At 48.2% G+C, this 23,351-nt stretch overlaps 3 protein-coding genes and 1 long non-coding RNA gene across 7 annotated transcripts in view; 1 reads left to right on the plus strand and 3 right to left on the minus strand.

Moving 5' to 3' along the window:
- The window catches only part of BRPF3 (bromodomain and PHD finger containing 3), a 33,306-nt gene extending 33,009 nt beyond the window's left edge, over positions 1-297 (minus strand). Inside the window, exon 1 of the mRNA XM_080367228.1 lies at positions 192-297. The gene's annotated coding sequence lies outside the window, so the exon portion shown is untranslated. The remainder of the gene's footprint in view (positions 1-191) is intronic.
- On the minus strand, positions 1-17,404 carry MAPK13 (mitogen-activated protein kinase 13). 3 transcript variants are annotated; one of them, XM_080367285.1, is made up of 12 exons: positions 16,553-16,686; positions 12,653-12,782; positions 12,224-12,282; positions 11,008-11,116; positions 9,939-9,968; positions 9,465-9,512; positions 8,384-8,498; positions 7,932-8,003; positions 7,334-7,413; positions 6,797-6,875; positions 5,345-5,521; positions 1-894 (listed from the first exon to the last, which is right to left on the minus strand). In XM_080367285.1, exons 1-12 carry the CDS (start codon positions 16,669-16,671, stop codon positions 752-754), a joined length of 1,161 nt encoding a protein of 386 aa, XP_080223411.1. In that variant the 5' UTR covers positions 16,672-16,686; the 3' UTR covers positions 1-751. The 3 variants fall into 3 exon arrangements, with proteins under 3 accessions (XP_080223411.1, XP_080223413.1, XP_080223412.1); XM_080367287.1 differs by lacking the exon at positions 16,553-16,686 and adding an exon at positions 13,284-14,559; XM_080367286.1 differs by lacking the exon at positions 1-894 and adding an exon at positions 4,212-5,019 and having other exon boundaries at positions 16,553-17,404.
- LOC308054447 lies at positions 17,205-20,396 on the plus strand. The gene is made up of 2 exons (XR_013924104.1): positions 17,205-17,299; positions 17,403-20,396. It is a non-coding gene; the product is annotated as an uncharacterized lncRNA (long non-coding RNA).
- Positions 19,193-23,351, minus strand: part of MAPK14 (mitogen-activated protein kinase 14) — a 26,228-nt gene continuing 22,069 nt past the window's right edge. Inside the window, exons 9-12 of one of the 2 annotated variants that reach the window (XM_080367292.1) lie at positions 23,167-23,246; positions 22,546-22,624; positions 22,069-22,242; positions 19,193-21,616 (exon numbers count right to left, since the gene is read on the minus strand). In XM_080367292.1, coding sequence (XP_080223418.1) covers positions 21,549-21,616; positions 22,069-22,242; positions 22,546-22,624; positions 23,167-23,246 — 401 coding nt within the window. In that variant the 3' untranslated portion in view covers positions 19,193-21,548. The remainder of the gene's footprint in view (positions 21,617-22,068; positions 22,243-22,545; positions 22,625-23,166; positions 23,247-23,351) is intronic. The other variant, XM_080367291.1, reaches the window with a different exon arrangement.

A 23,351-nucleotide genomic window follows, 5' to 3' on the forward strand; every position in this document is an offset into this window, starting at 1 on the left:
CTCTTTTTTTTTTTTTTCCTGTGTTTTTTTTTTTGTTTGTTTCTTTTTTTTGTTGTTTTTTTTTCCCCTACAAGACTGAGCTTTTAAAACTTTTCTCTGCATCTTTACATCCACAGTTACACGTAGTCAGGACGCCACCCTGCCTCACCCACGCTCCTGAGCCATCTCCCATGGTGTTTGCAGGCACTCACCTGGATGACGACCCTCTGCCGCTGACCACCAAGCCTCATCTCACCAGGGCACAGGCAGCTCTAAACGCCCACAGCTCTCCACGATGCTTACGGCAGCGGGCTCCTCTCTCACCTCTGTTAAAGATCACACAGCGGACAAGGCAGCCAAGCCAGATGCCAGGGTCAAGAGGACAGTATTTTAACTGCTGCTTGACTGATGCAGCTGGAACTTCTCCCTTCCACTGCTCAAGGAAAATGCAGGTCGTCTTACGCTTAGGAAGAGGAAAGGATGGTCCCTTACCCTCATCAAACTGGGGTTCTTCAAGGCAGGGGCAGCAGGATACCACTGCATGTCCTCCAGCTCACCTTTTCATAACAAAAACATTGAATTTCAAGGGAATTGAGGGACTGTCACAACAGTTCTGTGCTTGCTGTTGCTACCTAAGTGCGGAGTGACCCAGAGAGACAGGAGCAAAGAGAAACCAGATCTCATCAGTGCGGAGCAGCTGTGCAGCTACAGCGGAATAACATCAACACCGTCATATCAAAAAGCTACAGTCGCTGGAGGGTCATCCCAAGTACTAGATGGCAGGAGCTGCAGCAGAGAGAGCCAAGAAACGCAACGTCTCCTTGTCCAGATCCCGGTGGAGATGAGAGCTTGGAAAATTCTGGTAATGTTGCAGTTTTCCCTTGTTGGAGGTCTGTGCAGCAAAACCGGGTATCGCTTAAGGCAAAGAAGAAAATTAGAGATACTGAAAATGTACATCCCGGCTAAACCCAACCAAAAATGACTCAGCAGCTACAGAAGGGGGGGAGAGCTGAGAAACGCTGCACGCCTTACTGAGTTCACGTGCCTGCTCAACAAATACTTTTCTATAGCCCTGGGGACTGCGTGCTCTGAGCTCTCGCACAGAGAAGACGCTTGTCTCTTGCCACACATCCCTTGGGATGGACTTAGGAACAACCGGCTGAACCGGACTGGCCATAATAGGGAAGAAGATGCCAACTAAGAAGATATTTCTGCTGCAGTCCAAAGGTGTTATCACAACCAACAGTCATCCCTGCCTAGCACTGAACTATCTAGCGACTAGATCGCTAAGCCATGGAGCTGAAGACATTCAGCACAGGCTGAGCAGCTTTCTGAAGATCCTGAGCAAATATTCAGGCTAACTTGTGCTGAGCTCCTTGCTCCTTTAGACTGTGCTGTTAATACCAAGCTCAGTAGCTTAAAGGTAGTGCAGATAGGCTTGCACAAGCCACAGTCACACCTCCGGATTGCAGGGTGGGTCTGCCCGTTGCCATCACCATCCAGGGAAGGATTTGGGATGCGATTGCAGGGTGTATTTCTAGTTTTTGCTGTCAACAGCAGGCAGAATACATTGGCAAGAGATCTTACAGGCTGGGCAGCACCGGAGTCACTGCGTACAGTGCATCTGCAAGCAAGCAGCTCTAGGGATAGTGCCTGCAATCGTAGGGAAAAATTGTAGGTCCAAGCCACAAATACAGATTTGCACACACACTGATTTTGCATCTGATAACCCCATGTTACTGCTGGTGGGCCTTACGCTTGATAGCTTCGCAGCACACCTCTGCAACAGGGACCGGCTGCGTAAGTCTGAGCTCCCGTGCAGACTGTCAGACCACAGAAGGGACCGAACCAGAGCAAGTCGTAGCCCCGTTACTGTTCAGGCTTTTCTCTGCACTAATGTTAACATGCAGGGCCATGTAACCTGGCCAGAGGTTTATCAGAGTCAGTTCAAGAAAATTAACAATTTCCATCCATCAGCCAAGCTGCAGGTAGATGCCCAATTACAGAATCGCTCTTTACAGATAGCTCTGCGCTTGTATCCTGCTCAGCAGAAAATTATGCCTTTTTTTTTTTTTTTTTTATAAGCACCTCTATAAATTTTGAGTTAGCAATTAGCATTTCCAGGACTGTGATTATTAACCAGAGCAGTGTTTAAGGGAATATGTGACAGGTTGGGGGACGTCCTAATATCTACTTAAAGATTTTTTCTGTGGGAGTGAAGCGTACTCATTTATATATCGAGCAGGAATAAGTAGAGGCCTGTCAGAGGAAAAAAAAATACATTCTGTAGCACTGCAGAGGGGGGATAAACAGCCCCCAAAGGCCCCATTGTACTTAGTTAATTGCCAAAGTTTCCGGTTTAGCACATGGATGAGGAGAACTTACAAGCATAGAGGAGGAAGGGAAAAATTCTTCAAAAAATACTATCTGGTCTCCTTGTCTCAGGTGTCAAAGGGTCCCGACACCACCTCAGGTACCAGTGGTCAGGACCCAGCAGTTACGCTGCTTTAGCATAAGCCACACAAGCGCATACGGGCTGTATTTCATCGCGACTAACGAGAGGTATTGCCTACAAGATCATCAGGATGTATTAGAGGGCTGCCGTGGAGAGCCAGGCATTCACACTACAAAGCTATCAAACTTCAAAACTACCTTGGAGTTCCCTTACTCCCCAAAATCCTGCTCTTCCACATCTTCTATCCTGGCATATCCCACCCCGGGGATGAGTTACACTCTGGTTCTGAAGCACGAGCGTTTAGATGCTCGTATGAGACCCAGACTCACCGAGGCAAGAACCCGCAGCCACAGTTATAACACCGCAGTCACTTTCAGATCCCATTTGCTTATTTTGTGCTTGTAATTATTTTTCATCTCGCCTCTGTTCTAATGGTAATAACATTTACAGCAAACACCTATGTGCTTGAGTGGCAGCTTGGGACATACTGATGCGCACACATCAAAAAATGCCAGGCTTCAGATGGTATCAATATACCTCCAGTACATCAAATGACTTTAAAGATCAAAACATACTTTTAATTTTTAATGACTTCACATATTGTAGAACCAAAAGATGGAACAAACTTTCCCTGGAGGGAGGATGCAGATGACTGGCTGTTTGGTCTGTGTTCATAAAACAACCTCCCTCTGTTTATGTATCATGCTCCTCTCACCTCGATGCTATCCGAACACCTTTCCAAAGCAATTACATCCAGGCAAGTTGTCTGGATTTTCTCACATCATCTTATGTTTTTTCTTGTCCACACCCAGGAGCAAAAAAAAGAGATTATTGTGTTGGTTTTCATCTCGTATAAAGCTCTATATCTACTAAAGAAACTATGTCAGAGCAGGGCTGGCTGCAGCTGGCTGGGGACGCGTGCTCTCCCCAGCCGAGTGCCAGCGGCACGGCACAGTCCCACCCCGTCACACTGGGGGACTCGGAGCATCTCAGAGAAGACAATTTCTGGTAGCTATCAAGACTGACTTGCTAAATAACTAAACGAATTAAATTTTACAGAGACAAATAAGAAATGCAAAAACTCAGTGGAAGCGCAGTAAAGGAAATCTGTGAAGTTCTTATTCAGAAGGACATCCTCTAGCCTGTAGCAGTTTTTGTCAGATAGTCTATTTAGTAAGATTATCTTAGATGCAATTTATAATGATGCTGACTGAAGGAGTGAATCCAATACCAATAAACTAAGATATCTGAACTTATTTTGAGTTCACAGAGTTGAATTATCACGTTCCTCTTTCTGCCAATGCTAGATTGTTTATACAACATACCTTTCTGCTTTTTTCCCCCCTCAATATGTGATTTTTTAAGATTTTTTTAGTTGCTTTGAGAGCTGAGCCTTAGGACTGACAATGACTATTTCCCAAATGATCAGTTTAAGTGTTTCTTCATCTTGAAGGACAAGCAGCCATTAAAGAGAACTGGAGCAGAGGTCCCTGGTTTGACCGATCTTGCAGGGCAGGAGGAACGCCAGCGGAAGGGGTCACATCGCTGGGCTGTGCAAGAAAACACCAGCCCTGCTGAGAGATAAAGGCAGCCTGGAGCAGGCAGGGTGACTCCAGGGAGAGGGTGCCCAGCCAGAGAGAAGCTCAGGAAAGAGAAATCTGTCAGGAAAGCCAGGCTGAGTAGGAAGGGTGGGCAGCAGGAATGTTGGATTGTAACCCAGCTCCTTGGGATACCCGCTCTGTAAGTGTTGGATGTGGCCTTGAATTCCCAGGATGTGTTTGCAGCTAGCAGGGAGGAGGAGACAGCAGTGATCAAAACCCAGGGAATGAAATAAGCAGAGAAAAAAAAAAAAACACCAACAAAAACACAAACAAAAAAAGAGGAGGCAGCAGGTGTCCAGAGGGGGAAGGACCATAGCAGGGAGGTGTGTGGATAGCAAGAGTCTGGAGCTGCTCTGAACACAGACTGATCCCATGATCAACTGGATTCCCATGGTGTCCTGGAGCCGTCATCATCCCAGCCACAACATCCTGCACGGTGAGGTTTTGACTGCTCAGGGAAAGGGGACGCACTCATAGATTGGATAAAGTCTTGTTATGCTGAACTTCACTATTTCTGATCGTTTTGCTTGGGATTCAATTCCCAGACAATTTTACCTTTTTCTTTGCCTTATCCATAATTAATGTACTAAAACTCTGTGCTTGGAAAGACTAATGAGAAAGGGAGCATGAAATCCCTGCTCTCTCAAGTGGACAAATATGGAAAAAAAGGAACACCAGGTAAAATTCTCCCACTTCAAGTTTCAATGAGGATATATTTATCTTTTGTGTTGAAAACTGTTTGGGGTGCTTCCCCCTTTAGTAGAACAAAGTCCAACGCCCACAGCACGGTGGCAGCAGGCAGAGAAGTCCCACAGGCCAAACAATGGCCACCAGCAAGGCAGCGCGCCGTAAATCCAATCCATCATCCAGGAGAAACGAATCCCAGCCATAGCCGCACCGCCTGCTATAATGACATCCCACTTCGCTTCTTTGAGTCCTTTCGCGCAATGGGACTGAAGGACAAGATCTCCTTGTAAATATGCTCTTGAAAAACAGAACAGAATAACCATGAATGCGTGATCTTAGGGGACATAAATGAAAGCTCAAATTTTGTATGTGCAGAGAGGCGGTATTCAGTGGGAAGGGTATGGCAAGTACAAGGTGGAAGAGATAGACAAAGCAGAGAGGTGAGAAAAGTCTTCCTGGAGGGCTGGGGGGATTCTTTGCTGCCCACATTAAAGCAAGAGCAAGGCAGGGGAGATGTGCCCCAGCAGGCAACCGCAGCCTCCCTCAGCACATGCACAGGAAAGAGAGAGGAGTAGGGAAGTCCTGTGCTGACAAGGAACTTCAAAGAAGATAAATTTCTTACTTCTCCACTCATTTATCGAAAGCTTTTCGTGTTCCAGAGAATCATCGTAGGACTGTTGCGCTTCCGTTTCCTCTTCGACGTCTCTGAACTGGTCAAAATAGGGGTGAGCCAGCGCCTCCGTCGCTGTAAGACGCTTTTCCACGTCAAGCTGCAACATCTTGTCGAGCAGGTCCACGGCTGCAGAAGAGAGGAACAGGGGTAAGCAAGGCATGCCGGGGAACAGGCACCCTGTGCACGAACCCTGCAGGTGATGGGACCAGTGTTTCCAGTGCTACATCTCCAGACCTGAAAACAAAAGAGATTCCTCAACCTAGCCAAGGTAGCTCCTGTCAGCGGGGATGCAACGCCTGCCCAGCAGCAGCCTCAGGGAGCTCTTGCCAACAGAGCTGGAGGTGTAAATTGTGCAGAAAGAACAAATTAGTCTTGAATAAACCTTGCTGCACAGATGGGGCTGCGAGAACATAAAGAGCAAACCAATAACATCAAGATATTTTTCAGTTTTAATCATTTGCTTTCACTGTGACCCCTGCAACTCAAAGTAATCTTAACATGAGTAATCTATACAGAAATCTATACATCCCTGGTAAACAGGAAGGCAGGAAATTCAGCTCCTGACTAGTCTGCCAGCCCCGTTCCCCCTTGGTTTTAATGTCTTAATGCTTTCTTTTAGAAGAGTTTTGCTTGCTGTCACCACTAATCTACTTGGGAAAAGAGCTCCTTGCAAGAGATCAATTTTTACCCTGAAAACTGCACATCTCAGCTGCCTGTTTCATATCAATAGATCCAGGTGTTCAACAAACCATTAGGATCTAAGGTTTACTGGGGAAAAAAAAAAAAAAATACCAGAGAGGACCATGGGGCTCTCTCAGCACTTTACCAAGACCTATGATGCCTCAGATGTGGCGCTGGGAGATAACAACGAACAAAGAAGAGGTGGTTTGTCCATCTAAATGCTACTGATCATATCACCTGCTGGGCTACAAGCAACAACCTCTGGAAGCCAGTATCAGCCAAAATTCATCCTAACTCTCATACCAAGTGGAGCCAATATGTGCAACTGTCCTAATCCCACAATTTGCATCCCAGAACCTAGACATCCCGTTATATCCAGCATCCACCATCTTCTGGCTCACTGACACAACAGTCAGAAGTTTCTCTCTTCCTTCAAATATTGTGTGTTATGGGCTGTGCCATTTTAGAATAAAAAGCAAGGAAAAAGAAAGAAGTAAATGGCCAAGAACAGCAGAACATTGCCATGGTAATGCAAATAAAGAATTGTTTTGCTTTTAGTTCACACATATTTGTCCTGGGGAGGGGCAGGGGCACAAGCTGCAAGGGAGAAAGTAGCAAGAAATTAAGAGAAAGAGGAGAAATAAGAATTGAGCTGTCACAGTCAGCCTGACTCCTTTCCAGCTGTGAAAACTCACGAGAAACAGTGGGACATTGACTTACCCTGAGGATTGGCTTTGGGGAAAAGCACAGACAAATCCTTCTTGGGGATTTTAGGAAGGGATTTGATATAATTCTTTGCCTGAAAGAGAAAGGAAAGCACATTCACTGCACATGAACGAGAGGGCTGTGAAATGCAGCTCTTGGGTCTCACAGCTCAGACAAGCAAAGGCAAAAGAAGAGAACAGCAAATCATCCCAGATGTCATGTTTCAGTGGCCAGTATGCAAGGAACTATTTTCATCCACTGAAATACAGAAATATTGCTGCTTTAAGGGCCAAACTGGGCAATGGAGGAGGCTGGTAGTTTGCTGGGGCATCAGACACCTCACCCAGGAGTCCCTGCAATCCACACCCGTTCCCAACGCAACACCAAATCCATCAGATGTGCCACTAGCAAAGAGAAGCATCTTCCTTGCCAAGGGGAAAAGACTGCCGTGGCTGCAAAAGCAGCGCCTCCCCCATCTCAAAGACATGGTTAACATGACCAGGTTAACCTCTCCCCGCCAGCGGGACCTGAAGTCGCAGTGAACTTTCTTACCGCTTTGTCCTCCAGCTTCTCCACGAAGTCTTCTCCAGGATGCCCCGTCACTTTCAGGATCTGAGTCAGCTGGTCCAGGTCTGGCAGGCTGCGTTAAGGATCACACATCTAGGAGCGAGCCCTGGACCTACCCCCCGCGCCGGGGTGGCTGGAGAGCCCGAGGACCCGGGGGAGCTACAAGTAGGTTATGATACAAACCTAACAGAGCCACACAAGCAGAGGCTCATTAGACTGGCAAGAAGAGCTCCAAGGGTCGTTTATCATCAATGGATAATTTTGCTGGCACAACTCTGCCAGGGCATATGCCCGCAGGCTGTGGGGATACACAAGGGTTTGGGGACAGAGCTATGGCCACAGAAGGTTAGGCTGCTGACGTAGACCACCTGTGGCCAGCACACAGGGGTATTTCTAAGGGGAGCTTAGCCCCCCTCCCATCTTCTCCCCATTTTCCTCACCAAAAAGACTGGTCCCTGCGATTACCTCCTGGAAAACCACACTGACACCTATTTTTCTCCTAGCCTCATTCATAAAAGCCCTTTCACACACACCAAGAATTATTACTCCCTCCCCAGGGAAAAGGTTCAGCTTGAAAGGATACAGTCTTTTCCTTTAAACAGCGTCTTCCCAGTCAGCATTTCTGCCATGATACAGCCAATAGACCAGATATCCACTGTCCAGAGAAAAAAAGGAGGAAATAAAAAAAATTTAAAAAGACAGTAAAAAGGCAGCAATGATTGCAGGGGCTGTTGCTTGCTTTGTTGCCTGCAGCAGGCACTGATTGAAGTTTCACTCCCGTTTTCCACCCTCTCCTGTTCTTTCTGCACTGCTAAAAATCCACACATTCATCATTTCCCACAGGCACTAGCTCGGGGAGCCCTGTGACAGCCCTGGGACTCGCTCTGCTCCAGGGAACACTGATGACAAAGATGAAAAGTGATGACAAAGACGAAAAGCATCTGGAGGATTACATATGATTTGACCCAGGCGTGACAGCGGGATCCCCACATGCTCGTCACCAGACAGTCACACCACCGAAGCAAGGCAGCTCACCTGTCTGGTTGTAGTGCATCCAGTTGAGAATGACTTCAGGGGCTCTGTACCAGCGCGTAACCACGTAGCCGGTCATTTCAGCATCAGCGTGTCTGGCCAAGCCGAAATCCAAGATCTGCAGTTGACCAAAGGGAGAGGGAGAAGGAAGGGCAGGAAAGAAAAGAAAAATCCTACAGGCAAGTGAGAATCTACTTCTAAGAGGAAACGAAGTGGATCCGATCAGATAATGACAAAGCTCCAACTACACCACAGCCACCCACGGGACAGTTCAACGAACTAACAGGTTTGTCTTAATTCCAACCGTGAATTGCAAGTTGGCTGCAAAACCAGTTGTCGTGCAAAGGCCCTGCCGAAAGGCTCAGTGCTGCATGCTACCCGGAAGGTCACTTCCTTTCTTGAAGCTTAAGTTTCAACTCCAACGGCTTTATTTAATGGTGTCGGTCTATAACTTGGCAGCAAAGGCATGCTCCCAGGCCACCACGACTCACCCTTCCCTATAAAAACACCTTGCAGCTGACAGGGCACGGCCTCTCCCTTGGTACGGGAGATGAACATAGCTTGGCCCAACCTTTACAGGCAACAGAGCCATGCCCTGTAATATACATTACAGAAAAGCACTGTATAGAAACGTATATAATGTCATATACATTACTAGAGCACTGCAGCAGGGAGCTGCTAGCAAAACCTTCAGAGCCATACTGAAAATAACGTCTGGAATCACAACCGTCACATCAATGAGAACCAAAGGGCAGCTGTGATTCAGTCCAGTTATCCTTCAGGGATCGTTCACCGAACGCAAGTATTGCTCAGCAGCATTGAATTGATTTAGGAAGTCGTTACGAACTGCCGTGCCACAGGAATTACGGCGACAGGATGTTCATTCCAAGGCTTAGACCCTGAGTCAGCAAGTTACATCAGCAGGTGAGGATTTCTCAGCGCCTGCAATTGCCGAGTAATGAAACACCTCGAATCAAGTCTTGGAAGGCAAGAGGAAACATGAGGGTGCCAAATTCCTGCTGGCAGAGCAGTTCCTCTACAATCTGATATCCTACGTGCTACAAAGTGGTGCTTTTCCACCTACCTTTAGCTGACAGTCCTCATTCACAGCCAGGTTGCCTGGCTTCAGATCCTACAAAAGACAAGAGCAGAATAATAAGGAAGTTTTGAGTTGCAACACATCAACAGGAGCCTCAGCCAAACCTCTGCTCGCCTTTGATGGGGCCCCATAACATCCCAAGTCCAGTGTCAATACCCCAATGACACCACGCCTGCTAGACTGTACAGTTTTAGGTTATTATTTCTCTTTCCGCAACTGTCTTAATTCAAAAAGCATCATAAAATGCTTCTTAGCTCATCAGAAAATACAGCATTTCCTCAAAATGCTGCATAAATGAGCAAATCCAAACACATCCAGTGTGTAGGAGGGAGAAGAGAGAAGACGCCAGGGAGACTTTAAAGCAGACAAGACTACTAGAGAAACAGTTATTAACTTTACGACCAAGCTGTGTTTCTTCTAAACTGACAAAAATCAGAGTAAAGGTGCACATGAACTTACCCTGTGGACGATGCCAGCGGAATGAATATACTGCAATAAAAAGAGGAGCCACAATGTGATCACCAGCAGACAAGACTTTCTGTTCTCCAGTAGAGAAACAAGAGCTACAAACAAGAACTTGCTGAGAACACAACTCTGCAGCCTGCTGCAGGTCCCCAGCCCCAGGGCACCGGTTGGAAAAGAAATCTCTACATGGAATTTCTGACAGGATTTGCAAGGATATTGCCAGTCTAAAGAAGAGGCATAGAGCAGAGGAGGAGGTATGGAGCAATCGTTCCTTAGAGCAAGCACATGAATAGTTTCAAACTCTCAAAAGCATCAGGATTACAGGTAGAAACGTGGCCAGTCAATGACACAAAATCTTTGTCATTTTGGGTGTTAAACCATGTGAAAAATCTCTCATCATTAAAACACAAAATGGTAAGAACCGACTACAAGCCTGTTATCACACCAGTCAAACCTTCTGTGTGTTCTTCCTCCTTTATTTAAACTCAAGATAACAGTGATCTGGGAAAAGGTGTTATTAAGGGCAGCTCATTAATGCCTGTCAGTCACTGACTCCAGCTGAAGAATGCCACAGAGGGCAGCATTAAGACATCTCGACATCCCAGGGCTTGCAGGGATTGCTGTCTACTCTCCCAAAGCCAGTTACAGCGTCTTTCCTTGTTCTTTTGTTCTATTTTGTTCTATTGAATAGAAAATCATTTCTTCCACCTTCTCCTGAGAGCCTCCCTTAGGAACTCAGCAGAAGCTCCTGTTGCTACCAGCCTCTTACTTTCTACGCAGTTTTGCTGCTCAGGGTTTTGGCAAGTCAAAGAGTGACGTGTCTGCTGCCGCGGAAAAACCACCGCAAGGTCTATGGCTGCCGATTGCTTCCATACCCGACTGACTGATGCCAACAAGCAGTCATTTTATTGATGTGTACTGGAAGAAGGATTTGTTCTCAGGGGATGCCATAAACCACCAAATCTTCCTGCACAGCCTCAGAAGGGGGTTTAGTTATGGTCAACCCAGAGGTGATGTGTAGAGGAGACACGGGGAGTCACTAAACTCCTCCAGACCCACCTACCTTCAGCCCTTTCAGCATTTGGTAGACCAGGTACTGGATCTTTTCATCACTGAATTCATGTCCCATGATCTTTTGTAAATCTGTCCGCATGTATGGCATCACCAGGTAGCTAAAAGGCAGTAAGACAAGGCCCTGAGTCTAGAAGAAAGATACAGGGAAGCAGGCTAGCCTTGTTCTCACTTTGGGCTTGCTTTGGCCTTTTTTGGCTGCATGCTGTAACGAAGATGAGTAGTTGTGACAGCGTTCCTGACTAACCAGCAGAGCCTGCAGTGATGCTGGGATTTCAACCTGCTCTGAAAGGTGCTCTTTCTCCTCCCCTTAAACTGGCTATCTGACATCAAGGAAGAATAATCTTCCAAACTTTAACAATCCTGAGCTAGTTTACTTTAGACCTCAAGTGATGGTCAGTTCCAGATGGCCTGACACCATCCGGGAGTGGAAACATCTTGCACAGCTTTAAAGAGTCTTGCAAAACTGCTGCGTTGGCTCCCAAATTTAATTTTTGTAACGTTCCCCGGCCCTAAGAAGACAACATCTAGCTTCCTTCAGTCTTCAGCCTGCCTGCTGAGAGTGCTAATTAGTTGACGGTCTTCCAGCCGGAATCTGAGAACCTTCAAACACTTTTTCCTGCAGGCTGCTAAATACCCAGCCAGCAGCCAAAAACCCAACCCAGCCGCACGCTGCTCGTGCCCAGGGATGGGGAAGAGAAAACGACTTGTCCAACCTGATCATCAAACACTGAGGGAAATGCCAAAAACAAACAAAAAAGAGCAGCCGGAATCAACAGGAAAAGAAAGGCAGATTTAAAAATTCTCAGTTTTATGACCCTAGGGCCTGTCAAACGATATTTCTCCCATTCTGAGCGCAGCCTCTTAGCTCGGCAGACGCACATTGGCACGGATCATGCTACATGTGATATGCCATGGAATACAACGACTCTTTGTTACATACATTGGTCCATATATACCGTGTTCTCCCAGCAGTGAGCACGGCACGGCGTGGGATCTGTTTATGTACCCTGGGTGTTTTAGCCATGAGAACTGACTTGTGCTTTTGACTCTCCTTGGTTTTGGGGATGTCTGGCTTTAGCCTGGCTCTTTTTCAACTCAGTCTGTTGGACTGCACCCCAGCCTGATCTGTTACCCTGCTGCTAAGTCACAGGTGTCTCTGGCCAATGCCTGAGTCTAGGTAGAGGGAATGCAAATTCCAAACTTACAAGTCCTGGAATCCCTGGTAGGAGGTGGCAGAGGTGAAGACATCAAGCAGCCCAATGACCTGGTGAGAAGAGAAGTGCACGTTTAAACCTGGAAAGCATTTGCCGTGCACATGGGACTCAGGTAGCAGCCCTCCCTTCGCACGCGCACACGGGTGAGCACCGAGAACTCCATCTGAGGAATCCGAGGACTCCTCGCTATGCTGCTTTTCCTCTTACTAATACACGGGAGTACCCATTACACATTGGTTTCAACCTGGTGCCAACTGGGTGCAGCAGACAGACAGCAGTTAAACCCCAGGACTGCCTGCACGTGCCAAATGTCAGGGCCTCTCAATTAAAACAAAGGTGATGCCACCAGAAAGGACTTACTCCCAGGTGGCAGGGAAATCCCCCTTGTTTCAGCAGGAGAGGAAAGAAATGAGTACTTACGTTCTCGTGTTGCATGTGCTTCAACAGCATGAGCTCTCTGTACGCTCGCTTGGCAAAGATCTCTGACTGGAACGGGCGGCAGAGCTTCTTGATAGCCACCTTCTCCCCTGTCTTCTTGTCTACGGCTGAGCTGCGGCAGACAAAAATCAGTTCTGCTGTCAGCAGTATGTTTTAACAAAGTTTGCGATAGCCAAGGTCTTCTAGAAAAGAGCTAATTCCACAGCTCGCAGAGGAACAGCAAGGGGCCCTTGAGAAACCCAGCGGAGCCCTGCACATGCAGATGCCACCCTGTATGACCACTGCATGACCAATGTGTGACAGCGCAGACCACTGCCTGCGCTCTTTGGAGGACTAGGTGGGATACCAAACAACGTATCAGCGGCTCGTTGTTGTTCCCCTTAACCTGCAGAGGTGAGCTGGAGCTAACAGAGCCGTGAGAAGAGGGCAACACAAATGGTTAAAGGTCAGGGTTAGTTCTAACTCTGCCCTCTCCTTCCCTAACGCAGAGGCAGAAGGGAATAAAGCATTTTCTGCTCTGCCAGCTGCCTGGAGGTTGCTGTCTTAAGTCTTCTAGAGTGACGACTAGATGCCACGCAATGAAAATCCAGGCTTCTGGAATTAATTCACCCACATTCCGGATCTTTGATGCTGCATGTATGCTTCCATGTAAAAGCAAGTTTGGTTGAAAATGAGAGTCTTTCGTAAAGCTAATGAAAAGATGGTACAACAGCCGCTGCTGGAGACGTGACGTGTTATTCCCTCTGGTCACATTTGCTGTTTGTGGCTGGATAGGGTGATCCCGCGACACTTTCTCTGCTTCTAGGAGCTCTTTGATCAGATGGTGAAGGAGGCCCCAGGTTTCACCAGAGAAGAAGGGGGTCAGGGGGGTCCCCAGGCAAAGATCGCTGTAATTCGGGATGCTTGGTGGTGTTTTCCAGGGGGGTCTCAGTGCACCCCATTACACATTGGTGCCTCAACCCCTCCTTGACCAAGAGGCAAACAGATGAAGAAAGGGTTCTCCTTTCCCAGAGCAGTTCCCACAGCTTTGTAAACCCTCATCTCATCTCCCGAGGAGATGGAAGTGCTATAAATCGGCACATTCCATCCCACAGCTTTTGGTAACCGAGCCCACATGAATGCTGCCTTCCTTCTCCAAAGGGATGCACGATTCTCCCTGTCACAGTCCCCAGCCACCACTTCTTCCTTGAGGCCCCCAGGGGACCCGAGACAGGGAAAGGCAGGTACAACAATGCTGCAAAGCAACGTCACCATGACCTCCAGGGCCACCGCTCAGAGGCAAGACTTGATAAATAAACAGGGAAACACCACCTGTACTAACACGATCAAACGGTGCATTTTGCTGAGTTTAGGGCCAATTGCAACAGGGAAGGTGGGAATATCCCGCTCCGCGTGGCTTTCCCTTTGGCTCAGTGCTGAGGAGGGGCTATCAGTTCCTCGCTGCAAATCTGGGAAGTCTCTTGCCCAGCTTGTTTCGATTGCCAGCCACAAGCCATCAGTTGTGGTGTGTCCTTTGGCAGTCTGGGCTATCAACAGCTCTCACCAACCTCCCCCGTACCGCTGCGCAATCTCCCTGCCCGTGGCCACTAAGGTCCCTTCCAGTTGCTTTAAGTTGTGCATAATGAGAGCAAAAAACATCCTTTGGGAGCTTTGGTATGGCGGCGATTTCATTGAATGCATTCAGCCAGGAAAACCAAATTAAGCGCAGGAACAGCTACACAAGGCAGCTTCAGCACCAAAGACGTCTTTAGGAGGACAGTGAAGAGTTGTCTCAGTTTCAGGTCTTGATCAGGTGTTGGCAGAGCGGACAGCACAGCGTCAAGTTTTCCAAGGAGCCAGGGAAATAAGAGGAAGGTCTGTCGGACCAGATAGTCAAACAGCTTCTGCAGAAGTCAAGGCAGATTCCCTAATCGGAGGCTGCATGTTCTTATCTGCCTGCCCAGCTGCTGGTCCCACCACCCATCTGCGCCCCCCCCCGCCCCCCCCCCATCACAGGAGAGGTGGGGGATGAAGCTGCAGCCTGCCCAGCGCCACCAGCGCTACTTCCAGCCCTGCCGTGAGGCACAGCCAAGAGTCAGTTCAGCTGAAGCAACTGGGAGAGCCCACCGCATCCTTCCCGGCACAGGCTTCCCGAGCTCTGAAGTTCGGAACCAGACCGGCAGGCAGAGCTGTGGCCCTGCTTTAGCTGGCAGGGATCCCCAGACCAGCGCTGGAGGGGGCAGAAGACACTTTTCCACAACGACACGCAGCTGGAAGCCAAATCGCTACAAATTTTGACAGAATTAAGAAAGGAGGAAACACGTCTTTGCTGGTTTTCCTGAGTTAGTTTCTCAGCTGCTCAGGGTGGAAAAGCCAGCAGATAGGAAAGCTTCCCAGCAATTCCCAGCAGAGGACAGCAAATCCTAACTCCACATGCTTCCACCTCTGCTGTGCACAAGAGTAAGCACCAAGCCCTTCCTGCTGAGCACAGTCCAGGCCATACCACCAGCACCTCCCTGGATCCCTGGGCTGCTCTAACACGCATCCCTCTCGCCCCCAGACCTCCAGAGCAGCCAAGACTTTCCCAGGGACCTGTAAAAGATTTGTTGGTGTTTGGCTTTTGCTGGTGGGCAAGGAAGCTTTGGAAGTATCTTTCCCTGGTTTTTTTTTTGTTTGTTTGGGTTTTTTTGGTTTTTTTTTTTGTTGTTGTTGTTTTTTGGGTTTTTTTGTCCTGTCTTTATTTTCTTTTAGTCTTCCTGCCTGCCTTTATGATAAAACCCAGAAAAGACTGTACAAATATGGGGGGGGGGGGGGAAAGTCAAGTTTAGACTTGCCTGATTTTGCAGGACTCATTTAAGCATCTCAGAAGCTTAAATGCACCTGGACAGCAGAGCGGGGAAAGGCAGCACCGGGTGCCTCTCGGTGAGCCCAGGGGACAAGCGCAGCACCCAAGCCGCAGGGTTTCAGATCTGTGCTGCAACAGCCAGCAGACAGACTTTGCCCAACACCTACACAAGGGGACACACCTTCTTCTTTTTATTTTCTTAGCTCTGTGTGTTATGAAACAAGGGCTCCCTTCAGATCCTATCAAAGTGCTGCTTCGTTCTTCACCTTTCAAAAACTCGCCTGTCTCCTCCAGCTTGCCAACGTAAACCAAGCAAGGTCTGACTTCTACAGACACCTTCGCCCAGCTGATTTAATTATCGACAGCTCGTGCTGCTCTCTCATAGCTTGAGGATTATCATCAGCCGGGAAGGAAGTCCCAGCCTGTTACCGATCCTGGTTTACAATAATTTCTATTTTATGATTTCAAGGAAGCAGCACCCAGGTGGGAGCGGTATCATCCAGCTCCTTTCCCCAGGCAGCCCAGCGTGTGCTGCCTGGGACTAAGCACCAGGGACATGCTGCAGAGGACACGCTGCAGCCACCCCTGCCCCAGCACCCACCACTGATACCACCTACAAATTGCTTGCAGGCACCCCGTTATTTCCCCCCCCCCCCCCGCTTCGCTACCAGACAGAAACCTTAATGCAAGCTGCAGACCAAGGCAGCTCAAAAGCTGCCTGACCTCCAACGCCGAGGTGGCAGCCCACGTTGTCCCACGGCACCCGGAAGCCCTGCCTAGCCGGTCCGCGAGCTGCTGCCCAGGGACGCCCACCGAGGTGAGCTGGGATGGGAGCTTTAACGGGAGCACCCCCCTCTCTGCCCACCCAGGGCGACCACAGGAGGAAACGTCTCAGCTTCTGCGAGTGACCTCTGCGCTGCCCGCGCCAGGAGGCAAACCGCCTTCATCACTCATGCAAATGTCCTTTCCTAATGGAGGGGTGCACCCAAGCACCTCCTCATTTTCCCCCCAGGCGTGATACTTTAAACACCCCCAGCTCGCCCCACGACCCCACTCACCACACCGATCCGTAGGCTCCAGACCCCACCGGGTGAAGGGAGGTGTATCTCCTGGGCAGCTCCCAGAGCGTTTTGTTCACCTCCTGTCTGTAAAAGCCTCTTCTCCTTGCGATGTTCATCGCCCGGTGGGTGCGGGACTGCCACCCCCCCAGAGTACTGGAGTACGGGAGGGCTTCTGGGGTGAGAGCAGGACAGTGAGGCCTCCTGTGCTGGTGAAAAAGGCTCTAGCGAGTTTCCTTCTCCGTTTTCAGCCGTTGCAAGAAGGGACATGTCTTTTGGCCCTCCTCCCTCCGCCTCCACATTGGCAGAGGCGAGGCATCAGGCTTCCCGACACGCCTCGATCTTGTGCAGGTGCCTCTGGACTCTGCCACTGGAGCCAGCCCCGCGGCAGGCACACCTCCACCAGCGTCACCCACAGCTCTGGCTCCCCTGCTTCCAGCGGGTCACCAGCTGAGAAATGTCCTCGTGGGGCTCGGAGAGGGTCTCGTGAAATCCCCGCTCTGAACAAGCGGATGAGTAAGGGCTCGTCGAGCTGGGGAATCTGGGGGACAAGCCACAGCGCCTCATCAGACAAGCGGGGACATTCTTCTTCCCAGCTGACGGAGGACAGCTCCAGGCTCGTGATGGAGGACACCAGGGGGTCACATCCACAGAAGAGCAAGGAAGCGGTGGGGATCTCCTGTGCCCGGATTCCCAGCGGAGCAGGGATGTGGCAGAAGCGGACTGAGGCTCTCCAGCTTCATCCAGGTGAGTGCAGCAAGGAGGTTCAGGAGCAGCCATGAGCTGGGAACACCCCGAGAAGTGTTTGTGCCCCAGGCTTTGGTGGCTCTGGTCTCCTTTCATGCAGCAGGTCTAACCCCTTCCTGGGTCTTCCTGGCCAGCACCGAGCCCAAGTCCATTCCTGTGCCTGCTGGGACCAGTCCGGGCCAGCACACCCAGCCTGCGGGAAGGTCCGTTCCCAGTAAGCAGAGAACACCTTGACATTTTGCTCCCAGCTGAGGTGGCTCAGGTGAGGCTCCCGCACAGGAGAGCTGCATCCGACACGCTTCCCGAAGGAAGTGACTAAGCTGCGCCTTACCGAGCCAGCCCAGCTGCTTCCACCGTGCTCTACCCTGCCAGCCCCCCACCCTGCCCGCAGCCTAGCCTCTGCTCCTTCCAGACGCGGCACCTGCAAGGCTGTCCCCGCTCCGGGCGCATCTGTGCGGCAGGATCAGAGCCAAAATACCTGATAAATTGGAATTATGGAAAACACCATCAGGGTTTTAGGGAAGATTCATTTTACCAGCTCACAGGGTAAGTATTAACATTGGCCCCTACGTTCTTCAAACAAACAGCTCTGTTCTAGAAAACGCAAACCAGGGGCAAGGCGCTACAGCAATTTTTTTAACCTCACTTATGCATGTATGTGTAAAAAAGCCCTGGCTATAGTGACAGCGCAGTCAGGAAATAAACCTTGGTTCTATAAATACTCCTGTGAGCAAGAGGTGTTACAGCACAAACTCCAGGTACATAAGCAAACGTGTAACTCATTTGTTATTTTATGAACACAACTCTTGCTCAACTACGCGTGCACACGCCGGTAATCAGCGCACAATTAAGGAGTTCTGAATATCTAAGGCATGTCTCGGCTGTAGAAAGATGAATTAATTCAAGTCACCGATTCAAATCGAATAGAAAACCTTGAGTCAAGCAATTTGATTTTGTACATGTAGTTTATTTTTCTTCCCAATTCAATTCTCACCGATTTTAATTTTGGGGGGGGGGGGTTTGCTCATCAGGATATACCATAACCAAGCACGTTCTGGAATTGTGTACCTCTGCTATTTTGGATTTTTTTTTTTCTCCCATAAAACAATAAATGCAGGTCCCGTTTGTTTTCCCCTCTCCTCTCAGTTTGTGCCAAGGGGAGCAGGTGAAGGTAAGCAGGAAGGCCGCTTCCATGTAGCTGACAACACCCTTGCACTTCTCTATGTACTTACTCAAAGCAGCTGCTGCACTGCTGCGTGACCAGGGAGTGTGCACGCAGCGGAGATCAGCTGCCTGACCTGGACCGACGCCAACCACCTTGGTTTATCAAGGCCTGGGAAGTTCAGTTATTGAGGCTTTTTTAGGGTGAAGCACACAGCTTTGGTCAATCATTCTTCTGAGTGAATATAGAAGTTGGAAAATGTCTGCTACGGAGGGGGCACGACGCTCCTGCTCCCACAAACACCCTTCCACCATCAACTAGATGGCAGCTGAAGAGGAAAAAAAGATCACTTAAATAGCAAACACACACAAACCAGTACTACTGGGGAAGGGTCCCAGGTCTGGGCAAGTAGCAGAACACTGGCCTGTCGCGCTGACTAAGCGCTTCCAGATAGTAAACAGAAAACAGGAGTATTTTTTTCTGTGACCAGTACTCACAGTCAGACTCTAAGCTAGTTCTGTAGCAAAGAATTCACTGGGAACGAATACGGACACAAACCCAGCATCAGCAGATGGAGTCAGTCAACAAGCCACATGGCCTTGGTCATGACATGGGGTCAACAAGCCCCCCACCCCAGCGGCCACATGGAGGGTCCCCCACAACACGAGGGAGAGACTTACACTGAGCTAAACCCAACCCTTTAGTGCTAGAAGTACCATCAGCGCAGTAAATCTGAAAAATAGGTTTTATTTTTAACCAGTGGTATTGTGACATCTTATCTGGCATAACCAATTACAGCAAAATTCATGGATAGAAACAAAATAGCAGATCTCTTTTCTTTGAAGCGCGTCCTCCTGCCCAGTCTGCAGGCAGCTGAACAGCATTGCACTGAAGGTAGGGAGTGCATGCCACGTGGGCTCCCGTTAGAGCACGGACTCCGAATGAAACATTCCCACTCACGCACAGACACACACACACACACACAACATCTATATTTTTAAAAATCTTTAGCAATATTTCCGCATGAAATCACACTGTAGCATCTACACATAAAATGGCTGATAAAAATAATCTTGCTGTAGGTTTACATAGTATATCTACATTTTCATTTGAATACCTGGACTGCTGGTCCAGCAGAAAAGGGAGGTCTTCTGTCTTGACTTTTTCGGGCCGAGGAGAGTTTTATCCCAGAGCACAAAAGAACTGCTCTCTTCATCTCACCCCTGACCTTTATTAAGTGTTTGACCTGAACAGATCACTGGAAAGTAGCCTAGGAAGAATCAATGGCTTTGTCATCCGTGTCCCATCCCTTTGTGCCGCCTCTTCAACCACGGGGTAGAAACACTATGAACAGTTCCTCTCCATCCCATAGGTAACAAGAACACAAAATACTGCAAAAGCCTTTCTCCTCACATACACAGGTACGCTGCCCACACAGGATGCCTGCAACAAATAAGCATCTAAAAAAAAAAGCCTCCTCCACAAGTCCTAAGATGGGCTCCTGAGCTCCCCGGGTGCGTTTCTAGCACACAAACATGCTGCGAAACCTCCCTCCTGCCAGTCTCTAACTCTGGGCATTTCACTCATGCAGAGTCCTAGAAAATACAAAACATCTGAACCATGTTTGTATTCAAACATACTCCCTTTTCATGTCTCCTCAGGCAGAGATCAACCTGCTAAAAAAACAGCCAAGAAGCTCTTATCTGAGAGGGTAAAAAAATCCTCTAGTAAATGTTAGTTTCATATATATAAATATTTATATTTATAGATACAGACAGTGAAAGGGAGATTGTGGTTTTATGCATGCTTATTTCTTTGCTTTGGATTCCAATACTTCTAAAAAGATTATTTTCAGGAAATAACTTAAGTTCTGGCACAAGATGCCATGGTTGTTTCTTTCAAGAACTATTTTTTTTTTTTTTTTTAACATTTGATCTCACAAGAAACCCTCCATCCCATGCTCTCCTCCCTTGAAACCAGAAGGTCAGAACAAAGAAAAAGGTGCATGTTTCTATGCCGTATATTTGATCCTTTCCTCATCAAAGCCTCCAGAATGGCAGTTATTTCACAACGAGCTGCAGCACAAGAGGAAGGATGCTGTGACTTCATGGCACTGGCTGAGGTACTCAGTAAAATAGTTCACTGACAACTGAACTGCCCCAGTGCCATCCCCAAAAAGTAATGACAAAAATCAAGCAGCTCTACATGCACATACAGCTATGACATGCAAAACCACCCCACCTTTTAAGGAACAAAATACACAATGTGTGGCTAGCAAGAACCTCCTCCAGCCTCTGTCTCCTGCAGACTAGTGCTGGGAAGCCTCAGAACGAGAGGAGGGGAAGAGGGAAAGATACAGGAATACTCAATCCAGGGATAGAGGCTGCTGCCTCAGAAAGTTACTCCCCTATTACACAGAGTTCACGCCTGGCTATCTGGGAGCCTTCACCCAGAAAAACAGTGGGTCAGAATTTCCACTCCAGACTTCCTTTCCCCTCTCTCCCCATTCATTTAAGGCACGAACATATTTACAGTTTCAAACAAAACCTTTTCATGTTCCAAGAATCAGACATTAGAAGGCCTGTACATTCTGCTGTACCAGGAAGATCTGGACGTAAATCAGCCATCTGGCACTGAACAAGGACATCCCTCAACCCCACCTTTAGTCCTGAAGAAAACAGAGGACTCTCTAAGCCTATAAAACAATTTGCATTATTTTGAGGTTACTCAGTTGTAGAAGAATTGATAAATGGCAACGATTGTAACCAAACTTTAAAAGGTCAACTTCCCCACCTTGCCCCAGCAGCACAAACTGGCTGAGCACTGTTACTCTGGAAGGACTGAAGAGCAGTCAGCACAGGTCAGAGGCTCGCCCCAGGCTGTACACAGAATACAAGAGAGCATGCAGCATGTTTACATAGACTCAGCTTTCTTCCCTCCCCCCACCCTCCCCAATTCAACACACACAAAACCCCTCCACCAAGGAGAATATTGTTGTGACGAGGCACTTGAACGATAATTGGAGAGTCCCTATGAAAAAGGCCTTCCCCTCACAGTGAAGTGGGACGAACAGAAGAGGGCAGTTTCTCAGGATTCCATCTCCTCTTGGTCAAGCGGTGGTGGCACAAAGCTGATTACTTCATCATAAGTCAGGCCTGGTGGGAAAAGCATGACAGAAACGTAATGGTAGCACTGAAGACATCCCTCATGCAAGAAAACCTGCAACAATCTTAAAGGTTCTAACACTCTTTTAAACAAAAAACATGGTTTGATTAAGAAGAATGGTTACACCACTCTTGGAGATTAACGTACGCAGTAAAAGATACTTCCAGAGTGTTGAGATGTAAGTCTGAAAACATAAACACATGAGCAACTATGTCATCTACATATTTATATGCTCATAGTAATTAGTTACCAGGGACTATGCTAATTGCCTGCACAGCACACAACATATTTGCTCAGTGTAAGGATCTCAGAAAGAACAGGATGCCCATGTTTTTATCAGTTTCTTTTGTGCCTCTAACCAGCACGGCTTAGTTGAACCGCAGCTGATGGAACCGACAGCAAGGGCAGCAGGTTGGCTCTCCCTCCCACCCCTCAAACTCACTTTTCCATTCTTCAATCTCAAGTTCTCTGCTTTCAAAAGACTGGTCATAGGGGTCTGCCACTGGTTCATCGTCCGGGTCGTGATACTGAGCAAAGTAGGCGTGAGCCAGTGCTTCTGCTGCAGTAATACGTTTGTCTGTATCCAGTACCAACATCTTCTCTAGCAAGTCCACAGCTGCAAAAGCACCGAAACAGAAGAGAAAGGATTTTACATAGTGAGCTGTGTGACACCGTACTCTAAATTGTAAGCTCATAAAAGCCCAATGTATAAGAGGAATCTGTAGTTTCTCAGGACCCACCCATCACCCACAATTTCTTCCTCTTATACCCTCAGCCCACACATCCTTTGTAAACTTTAAAAACGGTATGTAGCTCCGTTCTGAACTACTTCTGCAGTCAAAACAAAACCTTGGGAAAACCTGTGTCCCAGGACATGCTAGCTTCAGAGAGAGCACAACATTTAAAAAGCAAGCCTTACCTAGTGGATTGGCACCAATAAACACATTTTCAAAGTTCATTTTCGGCATGTAAGACAGAGACTGAATGTAGTTCCTTGCCTGTGGAAATAAATGCTTGGTTGAAGTATAATACGAGCCAGTCGCCAAGACAAAGTACATTTCAATCATCCTGAAGCACTGGTTATTATGGTCTGTCTCCTTCCTTTACCTTCTCCTTATTGATTCTGATACTAAGCCCATCAGCATTATCCCTTCCCAACTAAAGGCCACTCAAGACAGCAGAGGAAGAGCTGACGTTCCTTGGGGGTTCATGCAAGACTGAAAAGCAAAGAGGTGCTGCAAGAGCTGCCTGCCTCAGAGTCCTGCTAAGGCTGTGTGCCCTGTGGTGTCTGTCGGTAAGCCACGCAACGTGGCGCACAATGCAAAACCAACTCACATCCAGGCTCTCCTGAGCCTCAGAAGCCTGTGGTTGAGTACGCACTGCCCAAACCTCAAGTCTTCATTTAGTACAAAGATCTTGCTCAAAAGCAGATAGTTAATTGCCCACCCCATGCCACATGCGAGCATATCATTTATAGAAGCAGCAAACACTGCAAGTGAAGACCTGCCCTGCAAACCCCCCTCATCTGCTCAGATCTCACCTCATGGCTGGGCATCCTGTTAATGAGATATGCAGGGGGTGTTCCCGTCAGACGCATGATCTGCTGAAGCTGGTTAATATCTTAAGTGCCACGTCAAGGGCTTTGTTAAAAACAGTGCAAAAATCATTTTAAACAGAAAACAGCTGCATACAAAGCATCTCTTCTGCAAACCACAAGGTAAAAGC

The sequence above is a fragment of the Falco punctatus genome (genome assembly GCF_963210335.1).
Source record: "Falco punctatus genome assembly, chromosome: 17".
Lineage (NCBI taxonomy): Eukaryota > Metazoa > Chordata > Aves > Falconiformes > Falconidae > Falco > Falco punctatus.

Excerpts from the sequence above, each read along its gene's own strand:
- MAPK13 (XM_080367285.1), bottom strand. The coding sequence starts at position 16,671 with ATGAACATCGCAAGGAGAAGAGGCTTTTACAGACAGGAGGTGAACAAA. Across the intron at positions 12,283-12,652 it reads AGCACATGCAACACGAGAAC|GTCATTGGGCTGCTTGATGT; the intron begins GTAAGTACTCAT and ends TCTTCTCACCAG. Across the intron at positions 5,522-6,796 it reads CCCCAAAGCCAATCCTCAGG|CCGTGGACCTGCTCGACAAG; the intron begins GTAAGTCAATGT and ends TCTCTTCTGCAG.